The sequence below is a fragment of the Pelecanus crispus genome, chromosome 5 (assembly GCF_030463565.1).
Source record: "Pelecanus crispus isolate bPelCri1 chromosome 5, bPelCri1.pri, whole genome shotgun sequence".
NCBI lineage: Eukaryota > Metazoa > Chordata > Aves > Pelecaniformes > Pelecanidae > Pelecanus > Pelecanus crispus.
The window spans coordinates 19,068,460-19,085,784 of NC_134647.1; the positions used below are offsets into that span (position 1 = coordinate 19,068,460).

At 64.0% G+C, this 17,325-nt stretch overlaps 1 protein-coding gene across 1 annotated transcript in view; it reads left to right on the forward strand.

Moving 5' to 3' along the window:
- The first annotated feature begins 1,278 nt into the window (after positions 1–1,278).
- The window catches only part of ASIC4 (acid sensing ion channel subunit family member 4), a 63,966-nt gene continuing 47,919 nt past the window's right edge, over positions 1,279–17,325 (forward strand). Inside the window, exon 1 of the mRNA XM_075710847.1 lies at positions 1,279–1,932. Within this exon, the coding sequence (XP_075566962.1) occupies positions 1,279–1,932 (654 nt within the window). The remainder of the gene's footprint in view (positions 1,933–17,325) is intronic.

Genomic DNA, 17,325 nt, shown 5'->3' on the forward strand with positions numbered 1-17,325 from the left:
GGCACTACCTCCTCCCTGCGCCCGGGGAATCCTCACCTCCAATTTCCCCATCTTCCCTCCCCAGAGGTTCCTGCACCCGGTGTGGGGAGCAGGGTAGGGAACGCAGCCCCTCCCCTCCCAGCTTGGGCGTCCTCATTGATCCCGACCTGTCCTCCCCAGCCCCATGGATGTGGCTCTGCTCTGCATCTCTGCTCTGCTTCCACTGCCAGCAAAACAGCACTGCAGGATCTGCCCGGGTGGGTACATGCATGGCAAGCCCGGTAGGGAAAGGCAGTATCTTTTACTAGTCAAACTGAGATGGCTCAGAAAGGGAGATAAGCTTTTGGGCACATGGGTGCTTCTCAGTGCTCACAAGCAACTGTTTTCCTCAGCTATATTGCTGGCCTCATAAAAAATTTTGCCTCTTCCTGTGCACCACGAGGGTGAAGGACACTGAGCTGTGCCGGCCCCAACGCTACACCGGAGCTCCCAGCCTCGAGGTAGTGACCCACCAGAGAGCATGGCAGCATCCCTGTGGCGGCATGCAGGTGGTACCAGCACCCGGTGCTCCCCTAGGGTCTGTGTCACTGCCCCCCGAGTGCCCTGCCACCCCCCGCCCTTGCCCTGTGCTCGCAGGAGCCTGACCCCTTGCAGCTTTTGGTGAGCCCAGAGGAGGTGCTTGAGCCCAAGGGTGCAGGAGCTGTGACAAAAGTGACTCTCAGCACCTCAGCTCCTTGGCCAGCCCGATGTCTAGAAGCTGTGCACCTGCAAGGCTGGTGCAGAACTTGGGGTGCCCCCACATCCCTGTGGCCAAAGAGCCATTGCTCCCCAAGACACACCTGCCCACTCACCTCTCCCAAGCCCAGGGCTGTGCAGCCCTGCCTGGGCAGTTCCTACATGCCCTGGGCAGGGGGATGTGAGGAGTTTGCCCGCCCCTCCCTCCCCAGGGAGCCCACTCTAAGTGCATGGAGATGGTGGAAGTGAGCAGGACTCGGGCTAATTGCCTGCACCCCCGTGGGACAGGCAGTAAGAGTGCCCGGAGCTTTCCAGGATGTTTTAACCTCTGGCTCTGGTTCCTGCAGGATGTGGCGATTGCTAAGTACGTCTGTGGTCTCAGCACTCAGCGAGCTTCCCTCTCAGGGCAGGGTTTGGGCAGCACCACGCAACGCCGGTCCCGCCCCGGCGCTGGCGCACGCCGCCTGCCGCATAGCCTGGCCCGCCTGTCACCGCACCAGCCGTCCACTCCTCAAACCTCCTCAAACTTGGGCTCAGTGGGGAGAGGCAGAGCCGGGTGGCAGCATGTGGCTGGAGGAAGACTGGAGGCCCCCCCCACGCCCCTGGGGTCCCCCCCAGCCCTCGGCAGCCCTTCCTGCGGGGGGCTGCCCCGCCGGGCACCCAGCATGCGATGCCCCAGCCCCGCAGCAGCGCCCATGCAGCTTGGAGGAGTTTGCCAGCCGCTCCACCCTCCATGGCATCCAGCACATCTTCCGGCACCAGCGCTACACTGCCCGCAACCTGCTGTGGCTGCTGGCCTTCCTGGGCTCGCTGGCCCTCCTCATCCACGCCTATGCCAAGTGTGTGGGCTTGTACTTCCAGTACCCCCACAGCACCCAGCTGGAGGAGAAGACAGCGTGCAGCAAGACCTTCCCCGCCGTCACGCTCTGCAACATCAACCCTGCCCGCTTCTCGCAGCTCTCCAGCCATGACCTGTACTGGGCAGGGGAGATGCTGGGTCTCCTGGATGGGGCTGGATGGCCCCTGGTGCTGGAGAGCATGGAGAGGAGCAGGCTGGAGGCTCTGCTGGGGATGCTGGCCATGAGCGAGGAGGACAAGAGCCGCCCCTTTGACCTGGAGGAATTTTACAGGCGCGTGGGCCACCAGCTGGACCTGGGCGAGATGCTCGTCCACTGCACGTTCAGCGGTGAGGAGTGCAATGGCAGCGACTTCCAGACAGTGAGTGCCCAGCGGCAGGGTGTCCCGGGGGGCAGGGAGGGCTGGGCACGGCCCCTGTGCCAGCACCCACAGCCTGGGGCACTGCTGAGGTGCTGACAAAGGGATCCTAGCCCCTGGTGACCGGGGATCAGGGAAGGGGAAAGCTGCCAGGGGCCAGTTTTTGCAGGCTGTAAGGCTGCCTGGTTTGACGTGGGATTTATTGGGGCTAGGGCAGAGCCCTGTGCAGAGCAGGGGTGCGCTGGGCTGGGCTGGGCTGGGCTGGGGAGGCTCTGGCAGGGCTTGTGCCGTGAAGCCGGGCTGAGAGGCACAGGGAAAGGATGGGTTGGGGAAGCCCAGCCCTGGGACTTGCCCAGGCTGGCTCAGCCCCCAGCAAAGGCAGGCTGCAACCTGCAGCATTGCTCCAGCCGGGCCGGGAAGCCTGGTTCCTTACCCCTCCCGTGGGCTCTGGGGGAGAGCCAGGCTCCCAAGGGTTTGTGGAGGGAGGGAAGGCAAATCCCTGTCTGGAGGGCTTTGGAAGGGCACATCCCATCCTAGCAGAGCAGGGGCCAGGGGATGGGCTGCATCCAAGCAGTAGCATAAGTAATCCCGCCCTCACAGCCAGCATGGGGAGATACCTGCGGGCACCGGCACAGGGGGTTGGCTGAGCTCTCTAGCGTTATGGGAGCTGGAAAAATTACAAAAGCTTATGAAAGTCCCAGTGATGGATGCCACACAAGTGCCCTTGCCTCAGATGCTTGGCACAGGCTTGCATGATCCCAGCTCGGCCAAGGGTGAGGGACAGCGGTGGGGGGGTTGCGGGGAGCTGCAGCCCCGGCATAGGGGTCCAGGGAGCCACCCGTGTCCCTCTGGGGTGGGGAGAGCCAATACACAGGGGCAGGGGCCAGCACTGCAGGCCGGGAGCCGGCACCCCAGCCCTGCCATGCTGCTGGCTGGCAGGCAGCCTGGAGGGCTGCCTATCCCTGCCTGCAGCCTCTCTGGGGCACCAAGTGGGTGCCCACCGCCACCGTGCCGGGCTCTCCTGGCTGGCAGCCGCTGCCAGCTTGGCAGATGCAGAGCTGCGAGTCAGGAGGGTCCCTAATTTAGCGTGACGGCTCCGCTCATTGCACTAATGAGAACAAAGCGGGGCTGCCGCGCGGGGCCCTGCGACCAGGTGTCAGGCAGCTGGCGGGAGACACAGCTGCGTGCCAGGAGAGCGCCGCTGGCAAGGAGGGACCCGTAGTTGCCTGGGCGGGCCAGCTCATGCAGGGCTGTGGCCACTGCCACAGCCAGGATCCTGCCACCATGCCACCCTCCGTTGTCTTCGCGGGGGCCGCACCGTCTCCCCGCTGGCCATGGAGACCCCAGTGCCCAGCCAGGCGCTGCAGGGTTTGGGTGCATGTCACCCTGGTGTGCCGGAGCCAGGCGGGCATTGCGTGGGGACGCAGGCAGGGCAGAGGGGATGGCTGGGTTTGCAGACAGGGCAGAGGCGATGGCCAAGAGGGAGCCAACCTTCACCCTCCTCTCCACTTTGCTCCTGAGTCAACAGCTGAGGATTATGGGGCTGTAAACAAGGGGATCAATGATGCTGATGGGAACATTTCCTGGTAATAGCTCGGCCTGTAAAACACAGAGCAGGGGGAGGAAGGGGAGGCTCTGCTCGCACAGCAGTTAACCCTTCCCACCCACAGCCATGTGCTGGCTTCTTGGTGGTGAGGGCTTGGGCTCAGGCTCGCTGGGGCTGGGCTGGGTGCCCCAGGCCAGGCAAGGGCTGGGTGCTGCTGTGCCCCAGGGATGGGAGTGCCAGCGGCTCACAGGGCTATTGCAGCCCCGGGGACCTGGGTGACTGGCTGGGGGCCAGACTGTGGTGCCTGGGCTTGGGCAGGCACCCTGAGCTGCTGGGCACGCAGCAAGGTTCAAGGTCTGCTCCGTGGTGGGATGCCAAGCCAGCGATGCTGGAGGAGGCGTCTTGACCTCTGTGGCTGTGGGGTGGCTGGCCTGTGCTGCTCAGAGATGGCGGTGAAGAGGCAAGTGTCTTCACTTGCTGCCACTGCTGGCAGCTCTTCAGGAGCTGCCAGAACTGATGGGAAACATTAATGCCATCATAGGAAGATGCCCAGCCCTGTTCCGTGGTGCATGGGAAGACAGGGGCTGCTGTGGGCAGATGGAGAAGTGGGAGCAGCCGCTGTGGCATCCCCTGGCTCCTGAGCAGGGCAGAGCGTGCTGCCAGCCCTTCCCGGCAGCCCAGGCTGCAGGGCTTTGGGCAGGTGAAAATGTTTCTTTCTGCTGGTTGCAGAGGAGAGTGCCCAGGTGGGCACAGACAGGTTTTCTTCACCTTTCTCACACACCTCCCAGGGCACCTCTACCAGGGATCCTATCCCTGCCTGTTCTCATCACTACCATCCCCCTGGGAGGAATGAGTCCCGGAGCAGGCTCCAGACTCGGGCACCAGCCCTGCCCTGAGCTTACCCCCCTGTCCATGCCACGGCTGCCCACCTCGCTGCCAGCCACCCTGCTGCTCACCTCCATGTACAGGCAGCCCTGAGCCTGCCACAGCCCCGGCGCACACAGCTGGTGGTCCTGCCGCCCTGGCATCAACGCCTGCATGTGCCCTGCACGCACCCCTGCCTCGGCGGGACCCCCCGGGGCTCTGCCCTGCACACACACAGCTGCACCGCCGCATGCCACACGCTGTCCCTACGGCCTGAGCAGGACAGCGGGCAGTGAGTGCCTGGCACTCAAGCAGATGCCTGCATCCCTCAGTGGGCATGGCCTGGCCACGGTGCCCTCCACCTGCCCTGCTCAGCGATGGCAGGTAAATGTCAGCCTATTTTTATCTGCTCCCCCACAGGGCAGCTGTTCCTTCCATTCAGATGAGCAGATGTACCTCCATTTCCCATCCCGCTGGGGAGCAGCGTTAATCTCCCTGAAATTCACCTTCCCCGCTTCCCAGAGCCGCCCTCCCCAGGGCTGGGCACCAGGGGATCATAGATTAATCCTCCCAAAATGAACCAGGCTGCAGAGGGCTCTTGGCATCACAGCTCGGCGGCTCCCGAGAGCATCACCTGTGGGTGGGGAAGGCCAGCTCTCCCCTCCCAGCTGGCAGGGGTTGCCTCCTGCCACTGCTGAGCTGGGCTGCACGGGGTCGGGCTGGCTGAGGAGGATGGAGAAGGTGCTGGGGTGGGGCGGGGATGTGCCACAGGGTTTGCTCAGTGCTGGCTTGCTGTGGGGCTGGGCACACGGAGCTCAGAGGACGACCCAGGCAGCATTGAACAGCATCAGTGCAGTGTGTACAGCACAGGTAACGGGGCTGCAGCCTAAACACCCCTGGTGGGCCCCGTCTTGTGTAATTATACCTGTTTCCAGTGATTTTCCTGGCCAGCGCAGTCCACGGCACTGCCGAGGGGCTGGCGTGGCGGCTGCGGCCATGCACAGAGTGATGGTGTGTGTAATAGTAGGGCTGGCGGGTAATAGCAGCCTTGGAGTCCATCAATAACCCCGTTCCCTGATGGATGCCACCCTCCCCTCTCCTGGCACAACTGGTGATTAGTTACAGCAGTGCCTGCTACTCTCCCCACCACACCGGCACTGGTAGCACCGGGGCTTTTGGCAGGGCTGGGGGTTGCTGTGCAGGTCATTCAGGCACCCTCCCCTTCACTCCCACCTTTGTGTCTCAGACGAGAGTGGATATTTTAATGTTCTATTAATAGTTTTACCCCCTTAAATTATTGATCCGAATTTACAGCCAGAGCTGCCAGCTTAACAACAGGCTTTCTCAGGAATCAATCTGGGATCCTGCACAGGATATTGGGGGCAGAGGGGAAGGTGGGGTCGAGAGACAGCCGGGCTGGGGGCACGGCGCCGGGCTGGGCATGGGAGGCAGCACGGTGTGGGGCTCCCTGGGCACCCCGCTCACCTCCCGCCTCTGCTGAGCTGTCTCAGGATGATGCTCTCGGTGTTTTTCCTCTGTGAATGCTGAGCCCAGGCCTTTCCTTCCTGGCTGGCAGGTGCCAGCAGGCCCTGGGCAGCCGGCGGGGATGACACTGCTATCTCTGCTGCCCAGCCGCTGCCTGGCTGCTCGCACCCAGCTGCCTGCAGGAGCATCTGTGCTCGAGCTCACCTCCGTGAATTATTTAAAGCTTCCCCGGGTGCTGTGGGAAGATGGTAACATCGGAACCAGGGATGGATGGGGAGCTGCTCCTGCCCACGCTGGGTGTCTGTGCCACCACCTGGATGGGTCCCTCTGCAGCTGAGCCAGCTTTGGGGATGGGGCTGACCCCTCCAGAGGAGCTGGCATGGGGCTGTGACCCTGGAGCTGGCAGGGGAGACATGCCTGATCCTGGAGAGGAGTGTGTTCCCCTCCTGTGAGCACCCAGGGTTGTCCCCAAGGGTGCAGGCAGGCAGGTTGTGCCAGCGGGCAGGGAGCTGAGGCAGGCAGAGGTGGCAGGGCCAGGCAAGGTGCCCCGGCGCGGGGGTGGCACGGCGGCGGGGAGGGCGGGAGGGGTGCGCAGGTTGCAGGGGGGAGCCCTGGGCCCTCTCGATGCTGATTGCGGATCCGCCTGGCAGGGGATGCGGAACCTGCCGAAATAGCGGATTTAATTATCTCTGCGGAGCAGCAGGAAACCAGCAAGCGGGGAGGGGGTGCGGGTACACGGGGTAGGGCATCTCGGAGGGAGGGCAGCGAGGGGTTGAGCTAGCAGGGCTGTGCCCCCCACAGCCTCCAGACCCACGGCAGCCACCCACCGCTCCCATGCCAAGAGCCCCCCTCCCGCCTCCCCTCCAGGAGAGGCACAGCCCCATGCTGCAGAGCAGCCCCCCCAGTCAGGGTTCCCATGCGGTGCTGGGGACCCCCTCGGCTGTGCAGCCCCCTGCAGCCCCCTCCCAGCCCCAGCCCCTGCTCAGTATGCTGCACGCTCCCTCTGGGCACTGGGCAGGAACTCTTCATTTCACACATCGTTTCCTGCTGCTGCTGCAGAGCCACCCGCAGTCCCATCCCGTCCCCCCTCGGCTGCCCCTTATCCCCATCCCCTCAGCATCAGCCCCTCGGCTGGCTCCGGGACTGCTCGGTGCACGCTGTTGTCCATGTGCCCTTGGCACTGCCTGTGGCCATCACAGCCTGTCCCCTGGACACCGTCCCCTCGTCACCACCTGCCATCCCTGTACGCTCGGCACTAATCCCTGGCGCCATGCCCCCTCCCCTCTGCGCTGTCACCTTATCACCGCCTGCCACCCCTGTCCCCTTGGCCGCACCAGCAACCCCCCTGCCCACGGCTTTGCTCTTCCCACCTCCCCCTGCCCGCCCCTCTGCTTGCCAAGGCGCGCTCCCCACTCCCAACCCAGACAAACCGCCCCTGCTCGCTCTGCTCTGAGCCCCGGCTGGGGAAAACGCTACTCCTCTCCTGAGAGATGGGCCCTAGCACCCTGCTTCTTCTGTCCTTTGCTCATTCCTCCTCAGAGGGGTTTCTGGTGTCCCACATCCCACCCGCCAGGTCCCATCCTTGGCATTTCACAGCACCCACGAACACTGGCCCTGGCCTGGCCCTGCCAGCCTGTGCTGCCCTTGCTCCACTGCCAGCCTTGCCCCAGTGCCCAGGTCCTTCTAACAGAGCCCCCCCAACATCCTAGGGGCTCCAGCTCCCTGGCACACACTGGGAGCAACTGGGACTCCCGCTACACCGGAGCAGGCTGCTGGGCTTTCTCGGTGCCGGCTGCGGGGAGCCCTGCAAGGTGCAGCCGCTGGGACCCCCACGCAGGGCCAGGGCGTGCAGGCAGCGACATGGGGACTCTGCAGGCAGCATCCGATACGAGATGTGGGACGGAGATGGGGCTGCCAGGGAGCCTGGAGGAGGGGGTTCCCCACCAGCCAGCATGGACCTGGGGTGCTCCTTATTGCCCTGGCTGCCGCAGCACTGAGGGGTGCCAGGCCCCAGGGGTCCCCAGGTCTGGAAGAGTTAACAGGCAGGGCTGGCTTGCCTGCCTCTCCAGGCAGGAGGGGCTGGGAAATGAGGGAGCAGCGGGAGCAACCAGGAGTGATCAATACCGTGTGCTGGAGCCGCGCACAAATCGCAGCTCGGAGCCATAAATCTCCCTCCCGTCACACGCGATGAGGATGAGAGGGGAGCTTATCTCCCGGCTGCGGCACTGCCAGCCGCTCCCTCCTACACGCACCCGGCCACACGCCACCGTGGGGCTGCGCCAAGCTGGCCGGGAGCTGCAGCCTCCCGCCTCGCCGGGTGCTCCACAGCCTCCGCAGGGCGGGCGGTGGGTCAGCGGTGGGGAGGCTGGCGGCTCCCGGGCATGGGGAAGAGCCGGCCTGCGTCTGCAGGGAGCGCCTTCGTGGGAGCAGGCGTGCGGGTTCAGCCAAGGGCTGGAGGTCAGGGTGATGGGCTGGCGCTGGGTGAGACATCCCGGCCCGGCTGAAGCCTCCCTGGCTCTCCGGCTGCTCCTGCCAGCCACCTGGGACAAATCACAGGGAGTGAGTGAGTGACCTGCCTGGCCCCCCAGCCCCGGAGCTCCGCGGCAGCATCCGCCGCTCTTCCTCACCCACCCCCCCGCACAGCAGTGGGGCTGTCGCTGCTCGGCTTTCTGCAAGGGAAGAGCAGCGTCGGGGACATCCAAGGGCTTGGGGAGAGACAGACAGCACCAGGGACTTGGCAGGGTCCGTAAGAGTGACTCCAGTGCTCTGCGTGTCCCTTCCCAAGCCAGATGCCAGCTGACCCCTGTCTGAGCACCAAACGCTCCAGGCAGGCTCGGACCACAGGCACGTGGCAAGCAGCCTGCCACTGGTGTCTGGCCAGGATCCATTTAATCCAGCCAGCCTGAGGAAATCCAGCTCAGCCAGTTCTGGAAAGCACCAGCGCTTGGAGCAGCAGGCAGGCAGGCAGGCAGGCAGGCAGGCAGGCAGGCTGCGTTTGCAATGCCGTCCCGTGGCCCTGGCCAGCCTCCAGCTGCCCCAGTACGGCATGGCTGGTCGCTCACCGGAGTTGAGGTGAGGCCAGGGCTGCTCTGGCTGCACCCAGCTCACCGCCGGCTCTGTGCCGGCCAGCTGCAGCCCAGAGCATGCCCCAGCTGAGCCAGCCAGCGTCCCTGCGCCCAGAGGAGGGCAACATGCTGCTGCTTGCGCTGCTGCTTGCACTGCTGCGCACGAGCCCCGGGGCTCCTGCCAAAGCGCAGCCCTGCGCAGGCAGAGCTGGGCAGTGGTGCCCTGGCCAGGGGAGGACCAGGACCCATCACTGAGCACTGCCCAGACCCAAGCAGGAGGCAGTCCTGGCTGCCAAGGGCTGGCAGCTGCTGCCATTGTGCCCAAGAGACGGGGCTGGTGTGGGTAATGTGTCACTAGCCCAGCGTGGCATCAGCCGTGAGCTGAGCCCCTGAAGCAGGCAGGGGTGGATGCTGGGACCCTGTGCTTCCCCGGGATCTCCCAATCAAGCCTGCTTAGGAGCAAAGGGCTGTACAGTCAGCAGCTGAGCTGGGATTGATTTATTGATCCGACATCCATAGGGGCGGGAGCTGGGAGGGGCTCCGGCTTTGATCAGCCTCCCGCAGATGAGGCAGTCGTCAAAGGCTGGTGCGTGGGCAGCGGTGGCCTCTCTCCCGGACAGTGGGGAAATCCGGATGCTGTCCTGCTGGCATGGCCTGGGCTGGGGGCCCGGCTGCCCATGGGATGCTGGGGCTGGGCTTAGGCAGCCAGAAGTTGCACACCCCACCCTTTCTGGTGGCTCCGGGGAGGGGAAAGAGCTGGCAGGGGCCAGGGCATCCCTGGATGAAGCTTATCCCCAGGGAGGCGGGGGGTGCCACGAGGATGGGCAGCCAGGCTCCCTCTCTGTGCTGCCAGCACTGGGGCATCCGCCATCCCCAGGAGCAGCAGCAGACCGAGCCGCAGCCAGGTCCCAGGGGATGACGGGCAGTGGCGTGGGGCAGCGTGGGCCCCATGGCTGCACCCAGTTCTGCCCCGAAGGTGGAGGAGCGGGAGAGGTGAAGGGAACAGGGCAGATGTTAGTGCAGCTGCTAAGCAGGGGTGACAGGTGGGATAAACGAGCCCGGGCTCTCCAGGGGCCAGTAAATTAGAATCAATAGGAAGCAGGAATAATTTATTTGTTTGATATCGCCTGTTAATTAACTGGGCTGAAGTGTGTGATGGGGAGCGGCAGGAACCCCTCCACCTGCTCGGCTGGTGCCTCTCCATGGGGGCTGGGAATGGCATGGGGGAGTCCCATCCCCACCAGCACGGCATGCGTCCCCCTCTCAGCAGCAGGGCAGGACGGGGGCAGGAGCGGACAGCATGTGAGAGCTCCCCACAATGGCCTGGCCGCCCGTGGCAGGGCACGAGGCAGGGAAGGGGCATGCGTGGGGACGCTGCATGGCGGGAGGGCCAGCAGCGCACATGGTCCCCTGGCTCAGCATCTCCTCCCTGCCCTGGGAGGCTGCGGGGAGCAGGGACTTGGGGCTGCAGGCACTGCCAGACCTCGGCTCCTGCACCTCCCTGGCTGCTGCAGCACCGGTGTGGGCCACGTGCACGCTCGGGCAGCCAAGTGTGCCTCTGACCAGGGCCACCTCTGTGGGCTGCCTCCACCTCCTCCCACATCTGCTCTGTCCCCAGAGCTGGTGGCCCCCCTGGCTGGGCGGCTGGCTGGGGGCTCGCGCACGTGTCACCCACACTCCCGGCACATGTCCTTGGCCCTGCCTCGCCCGCATCATGCCGGGCTCGCACATGTCCTTGGCAGCTCCGTCAGGAACGGCTGCGAGTGCAGCTGGCTGGAGACGTGTCCCGAGGAAGCGGCATCCTCACCGGGGTGGGGGTACAGAGCCGTACCTGGGCCCCTATCAGTGGGGTGCTGTGCTGCCCCCGCTCCACAGCCCTGCCTTGGCCCCCTGCCCCCAGGCAGCACCACCACCACCTCCCTCTGTTTTTTTTTTAAAGAATAACATTTCTGCTAAATACTTTAATCAGATTAGTAGCAGTGTGTCTGCAGTGCTGTTAAATCAATGCTCCCCAACACATCTCGGCGGCTAGAAATCAATTACTGTTTAAGCTGTGCCTTGGTCCCTGGCCTGCGATCAATATGGGAGATGTATTACTCTCCCAGAGTCTTTCCCACTAAAAACCTTTCATTTGTATAACAGGAGCTCAGGCAAAGTGCCGGTGCCCTCCCCTCCCGCCTGCTCCCCAGGGACCAGGCAGCCCCATCGCAGCCCCACGCTGGCCGGCTGCTGGGGATTAGCTGGCTCGGGGGCTGTGTGCCGTCGGGTTAGGACAGTCCCTGCTCGATAGGGAGATGTGCAAGATTGAGCCAGCCATGAAGGGGTCCCTCACACACTGGAGTGGCAGGTTAGACACCCATGGCAGGGGTGTCTGGAGCCCCCGGGACTGCCTGGCCCCTGCTCCAGCGTGGCTGGATCCCCTGCCTGCCCCAATGCCTGCTGCCCCCGCTTCTGCCCATCACTGCATCCCCGACCAGGGCACTGCCAGACCCAGGTACCCCTCAAGAAGGGTACCGCCACTCCCCCTTGTGCCCCTGCCCTAGAGCTTTGCCCCTCTGCAGCCCTGTCTCCCTACAGGGCTTTTTTCCCCCTCCTCCATCCTTGTCCCATTATTTGGAGAGTGAGCGCCATTATTCATGATAAGGATCTTTAATTAGCTGTGAATATTAATGACTTACTCTGTAATTAATCATGCTTTGCATGCTGGGGAGGGGGTAGCTCCCACCGCCACCATGGCTAAATATGGATGGGGAGACCCGCTCCAGTGGTGGGGGCAGCCCTGGGGTCTCACCCCGTCCCGGGTGAGATGTGGGGCCGGGGAGAGGTTGCATGGGGTACTGAGCTGAGACCCTGTGCGTGGGGCAGGTGCCGCCAGCCTGTCCTACTGGTTTGAGGTCAGCACCCCCACCTGCCCCATGTGACGATGAGGAGAAACTGGCCCTCCATAAACTCACCGGCAGCTTCCCAGTTGGGGGTCCAGCCTCCTGCCCCCAGGCTGGGGCTGAGGGGTGCTGTGAGGCACAGCAGGGTGCTGCTCTCACCCTGCTCCCTGCCCCAGTCCTGCTTCAAGAGCTGGGAGCAACCTGGGCTGTGCTGGGATCATACCCCCCCCCCCGCCCAGATCCTGAGGGTGCCTGGTGAGGGATGAAAAGTGGCTTTCAAGGCATCATGTCCTCTTCTGTCCTGTGCAGTGGGTTCCGGCAGGCTCCAGGCTGGGTTCTGCCTGGGGGCTGCCAGGCCAAAGCACTCGCCTGCGCAGGGCAGGTCTGCATTTGCCAAATCCCAGTCTCACCCCTACGCAGCTGCGGGTGTCCTGCCTGAAGCAGGCAGGCATCATACTGCCTGCAGCTCCCTGCACTCTCTGCCCGCCTGCCTGCACGTCGCCTCTTGGCTCCTGCTGGCAGGGAATTTGCATATTCCCAAATCCTGCCTGGTTGCCCCCCAACCTTCCTTGCACCAAGGGGAAAAAGAGGCACCAGTGCTGGCAGTGCAGGGAGAGCCCCCAGGCTGGTGTCACATGCCTGTCCCCATCCTGGCACGACGGGGACATCCCGGGTGCCGGGTGGGAGCGCCAGGGCTGGGTGCCCCCGCCGCCCTGGCAGTGGGTGGCGAGCAGAGGTGCCCGCTGCCCGCTGGAGTCCCCCGCCTGCCCGCGCCAAGTGCTCCCGCGAGGGCAGAGTTTGCTTAAACAGAGACAGATTTAACTATTTCCATTACAGCTAAATGATGAGGCCCATAAACTTTATGGCTCCGTGCGCGCGAGAGCGGCTCTAATGGCCTTCGCCATCTGGAGGAGACGGCTCCGTGGGGGACCCGCCGCCCGCCTGCCCGCCCGCTGCCAGGACCCACGCGCCGAGCTAGCACCTTCCCAGCACCAGCGCCGGCGCGGGGCTGCGAGCACCGCGGGTGGCACGCCGCCGCCGGCTCTCTGTGCGGGGCCGGCTGTGTTTGACCCTGATGTGATCCTGCTGTGGAGCAGATGAGCTGGATGTGGAGGCGGCCCGGCTAACTCCAGCGCTTGTGGGGTTCTGCAGCCCTGCCTGCACCCACACTGCAGCGGGGTGATGGGAGGGGACCCCCGGGTGCCTTTTCCTCCCATCCTCTGCTCCAGTGCTCTGCAGGGGCGGGCTGGGGGCAGGTTCTTGCTTTGGTCCTGCCTGTGCCTCCAAATTCCATGGCCTCCAGCACACTCCCCACCACTTCTCCACCAGTGCCGTGCTGCAGGATTCATCCCTGGCGGGAGCAGGCAAGCTGCCCAGTGAGACCGTGCTCTGCATGCCTGACTGCCCCTGAATAGCCCCGGCCTGATGCCTGCTGGCTGCTGATTGTGCTGGGGACGCGGGGGGGCCGTGGGGCGCTGGCACCAATTAGCCCCTACAAAGGGCTATTGGCGGTATCGCTGTGATCCATGCAGGGATGCTGCTGGGCTGGCGGTCCAGGCAGGGTGCTGCGGGCACAGACCTCTCCTCTGGAGGGGTGGAGGGACAGATGGGTGCAGGTGAGGACACACAAACCATTGCCTCCGTTCTGCTAACCCCTGGTTTTTGTGGCTCCCATGGCAGCACCCCCATGGCAGAGAGCATCCCCCCATGATCGTGGGCCAGGCTTGCTGTGGGGGGAGCAGAAGCAAGAGGTAGGCAGCTGCACGGCCACCACCGGCTGGGGCAGGAGGGCTCTGGGGCTGCCAGCTGCTGGCCCCGCGCTGCGAGTGAGGGCTGCTGGCATGGTGCTGCAGCAGAGGATTAGGTTTGGTGCAGGGGAGCTAGGCGAGATGCTTTGAAGTCTCATGAATATGAATAAGTGGCTTGGGGCGGGAGCGGAGGGTCTACGGCTAATCTCTCCCTTGCCATGGTGACAGGTGTGACAAACAGCATGGGCGCCGGGAGGCGAGGGCAGGGAGCAGGCAGGGGACAAGGGATGGGGCTGCCCTGCTGACACGAAGGGCAGCCCTGGTGAAGGCGGGCAGGTGGCTGGGGTGCTGCGCCCAGGGCTCTGCAGTGCACCCCGGGAGCCTCCCCCATTCTTGCGCCCATCCCAGCTCCCTGTCCCCTCACCCCGGCGGGTTACTGTCCCCATGGATGCCACCACCCCTCCAGGATGCGGACCCCAGGGCAGAGGCGGCTGCTTGCAGTGCCCAGCTGGCACGGTACTGAGGGTGCCCGCGCTTGCCACCGGCAGCCAGGCAGGGAGTGCAACACAGGCAGGATGCGGCCCCTCGGGGCCAGCCATGCAGGCAGCATGCAATCACCTCGGCTCAGCGCCGCTGGGTGCTTGGGCAGGGGTGCAGGCACAGCTGGGGCTGGGGGGACCATAGCTGGGGAAGGGACCCACCCCTCTCCCCGGCTCATCCCACCGCCAGCCCAGCCCCTGCGTGAGCTGTTAGAGCCCCTGCAGGGCCCGGCCGGCTCCCATCGATCCAGGCCCTGGTGCCATCTGCTCGGTGGTGCTGTGTCATACCCCATGCTCCATGGAGATGTCATGTTTGGGTCCGCTCCTCCTGTGGCAGCCTGAAGTCCTTGGTGCTCTCCTAGGAGACAGTAACTAGAGCGGACGCTTGTTCCTAGCGGGACGTGACTAGGGCTTGCAGAAGAGTCTCAGAGATCAATTTGGAGGTTGTTTTGATGCTCTCCTGGTTGCAGGATGGCGGTGGCAGCTGCTTGCTCAGCCCAGGGGACCGTGCATGGACAAGCATTGGCTGGCAATGCACGGTGGGGCTCAGAGAAAGTGTTTGGGCTCATATGAGCCACAGGGCAGGCTGTCAGCTTCACGGCCCTGAGAAGGCTGCAGGTGCTAGCAGCGAAGCTGCTGTTTGCTCTGAGGGATGCCCAGAGCTGCCCTCTCTCCCCCAGCACCCATGGCCCGGGATGCTGTGCCTCCGGGCTGGGGCAGAGCGGTGAGCAGGGAATGCCATCCCTGTCCCGAGCGCTTGCTGGAGGACAGAGAGGGGAGAGCGAGGGCTGAAGCGACGTCACGCCAGGAAGACAGACAAATGCAGAGCAGATGTTTAATTATCAGCACAGTGTTCTCAGATCCCTGGAAATCTCTGCATCCAAATGTAGATATTTTACGAGAGCATACGCTTCTGCTGAGAGCCGGAGCCGTAACAGAGTGCCCGCAAGCCGGCCACCCCACCTTCCCATGGACTGGGTGTCGCCGGGGCTGGTGCGGTTTGACTCTGCCAGGGATGGGGCACCCGTGGGCCTGGAGCTGGGCTGGAGAGAGACACCAGGAACCGTGTGCGGCTCTCAGGGACAAAGCTCTGCTGCGGGCTCACAGCCCCAGAGGCGCAGCCCTCTGTCCGTCCTGCCGCATCCCGCTCTGCAAGGACTCGCTGGGATGCAATGGCTGGCCCTGGCACCCAGCCGGGAGCCTGGCCAAGAACAGGGGCAGGCAGGAGCTGGAAACTGCTGCCTTCTTATGTCCATCACCTCTCACAGACAGTCCCTACTGGCCCAGGCAACATGTAGGCACTTCTAAAAGTCCTTTGAGGTCTCTGTTTTATACTGTAAGAATTGCTGGGTGTAGGCATGCATGTCATCCCTGTGGACAGGCTGTCTCTCCAGTATCTCACATCCCTCCTGTGGCCCTTGGCTGTTCTCCGGCATGCCTGGGGCAGGTGGAGGGCTCTGCCGTCGGCAGAGCGGGCGTTGAGGGAGGCACAGGCGGGGCAGGCAGCGGAGCCACCAGGGGCTCTGGGCTGGCCCGAGCTTTGTGCACCGCTTGCCTCTTGGCTGCTGGAGGAGTTGGAAAGGCTGCTTGCCCTGCCGTGGGCCATGTGCCGCTGTAGGTCCCTTGAGACGGGGGTATGCTGTAGGTCCCTCAAGGCACCCCAGCTTGAGGCTGCAGCCAGCTGTGGGGCTTGTCTCCAGCACAGAGCCCCATGCCATGGCTCTATAGCAGCATCATCCAGGCAAGGGCTGGCTGAGGGCAGCCCTGGTCACCCTGCCTGGGCATACGGGCACGGCCAAATAAAGGAGTCAGCAAGAAGAAGCAAGGACAGGCTGGTCTTCACCCACGGGCAGGAGTGAGGGGCACCAGGGCAGAAAGTGTTGAAGACCCCTCTCTGGCATCACCGTGAGAGATCTCTGCAGGCCAGGGTAGCCCCCCATGCCAGGGCTTTGCTGCAGGAGCAGGTTCGGCACGGGGGCACTGGGCTTCCCTGAGTGCCCCCCGCCAGTCCTGCAGAGCTGCAGGGGAGATGCCGGTGCCGAGGGAGGGATTTCCAATGGCACGTCAGGGTGTCTCCCCAGCGCGGCCGGCTCATCCCTGGCAGCCCAGCCTGCTTTCCCTGCTCCACAGTTGCCACGTCCCCTGAGGCTGTAAACATTTTGGATTCCCTGCCTCACCTGCTCAGGCACCTTGCAGATTCAGGGCATGTTGCTGTCTTAAAACCTATCAGGTTTCCTGTCACCTCCTGGGGCCCATGAATCTGCGGGCTGGTGGTGGAGCTGGGACTGAAATGACCCTGTAGGGGAACGGCTCTGCACACCCCTGGCACAACCTCCAGCTCCCAGCACGGCTCCTCAGCCTGCAGGTTTATAATTGTGCCCAACCCTTGGGAACCTGCTCCAGCCCCGCAGGGGCGAGAGCAGTCCCCAGCATGATGGAACTGGTTGCTCTTCCCTGGCTCAGCCGGAGCTCCTAGGGACATCCCGGGCATCGGGTACCACCTCCAGCCGTGGCTGGTGCCATGCCCTGGCTGCCAACTCGGCCAACAGGCTCAGAGCTGGGGCAGGCAAAGGGCCCGACGCTCCTGCTAGCCTAATAAGCCAGGACTTAGAGGCCGGGACATTTTTCTTGCCGCTGTCATGCCGCTTGGACATGTTGGCTGTATCCCTGCCCCCAGGGAAGGGGGAATTAGCGATGCCGCGAGTGCCAGAGCCCCGCCGGGCAGCCGTGAACACGGGCTACATGCGCAGCCGACAGCCCCAAACCCTCATAAATCTCCCTCGCATGGCCCATGGCTCACCTAAGTAGATTTGATTTGTCAAATATTAAAATTAATTTAGGATTGAGTGGTGGCCTGTGTGCGCGTCCTGCTCTCTTGCCTTCCCCCCGCCGCCACCTCTGCTCCTGCCCAATGCATCATCCCCAGCCCCGCGCTCTCGCCCCAGCCGGGGCGCCGGGAGCCGGGATAAATCATCCTGCCGCCGCGTTCAAAGACGAGCCAATTGCTGGCTCGGCGGCAGGGGATCACAGGGGAAATCACACCGCGTGCCGCCCGCTCCGTGCCGGAGGCGGGGGAGACGCCACGCTTAGGCAGAGATTTATTTATTTGATTTTACTGGGCTGGGATTTTTTTTTTTTTTTCCATCTCTCAAACGCCCGCCAGGGAATTGCAGCCCCTAGAATATTAATGCCACACTGGACGCCGGCTCGTTAAAATGTCACCTGGCTGTAATTTCTCCTGCGCTTATTATTCCCCAGGGAGCACGA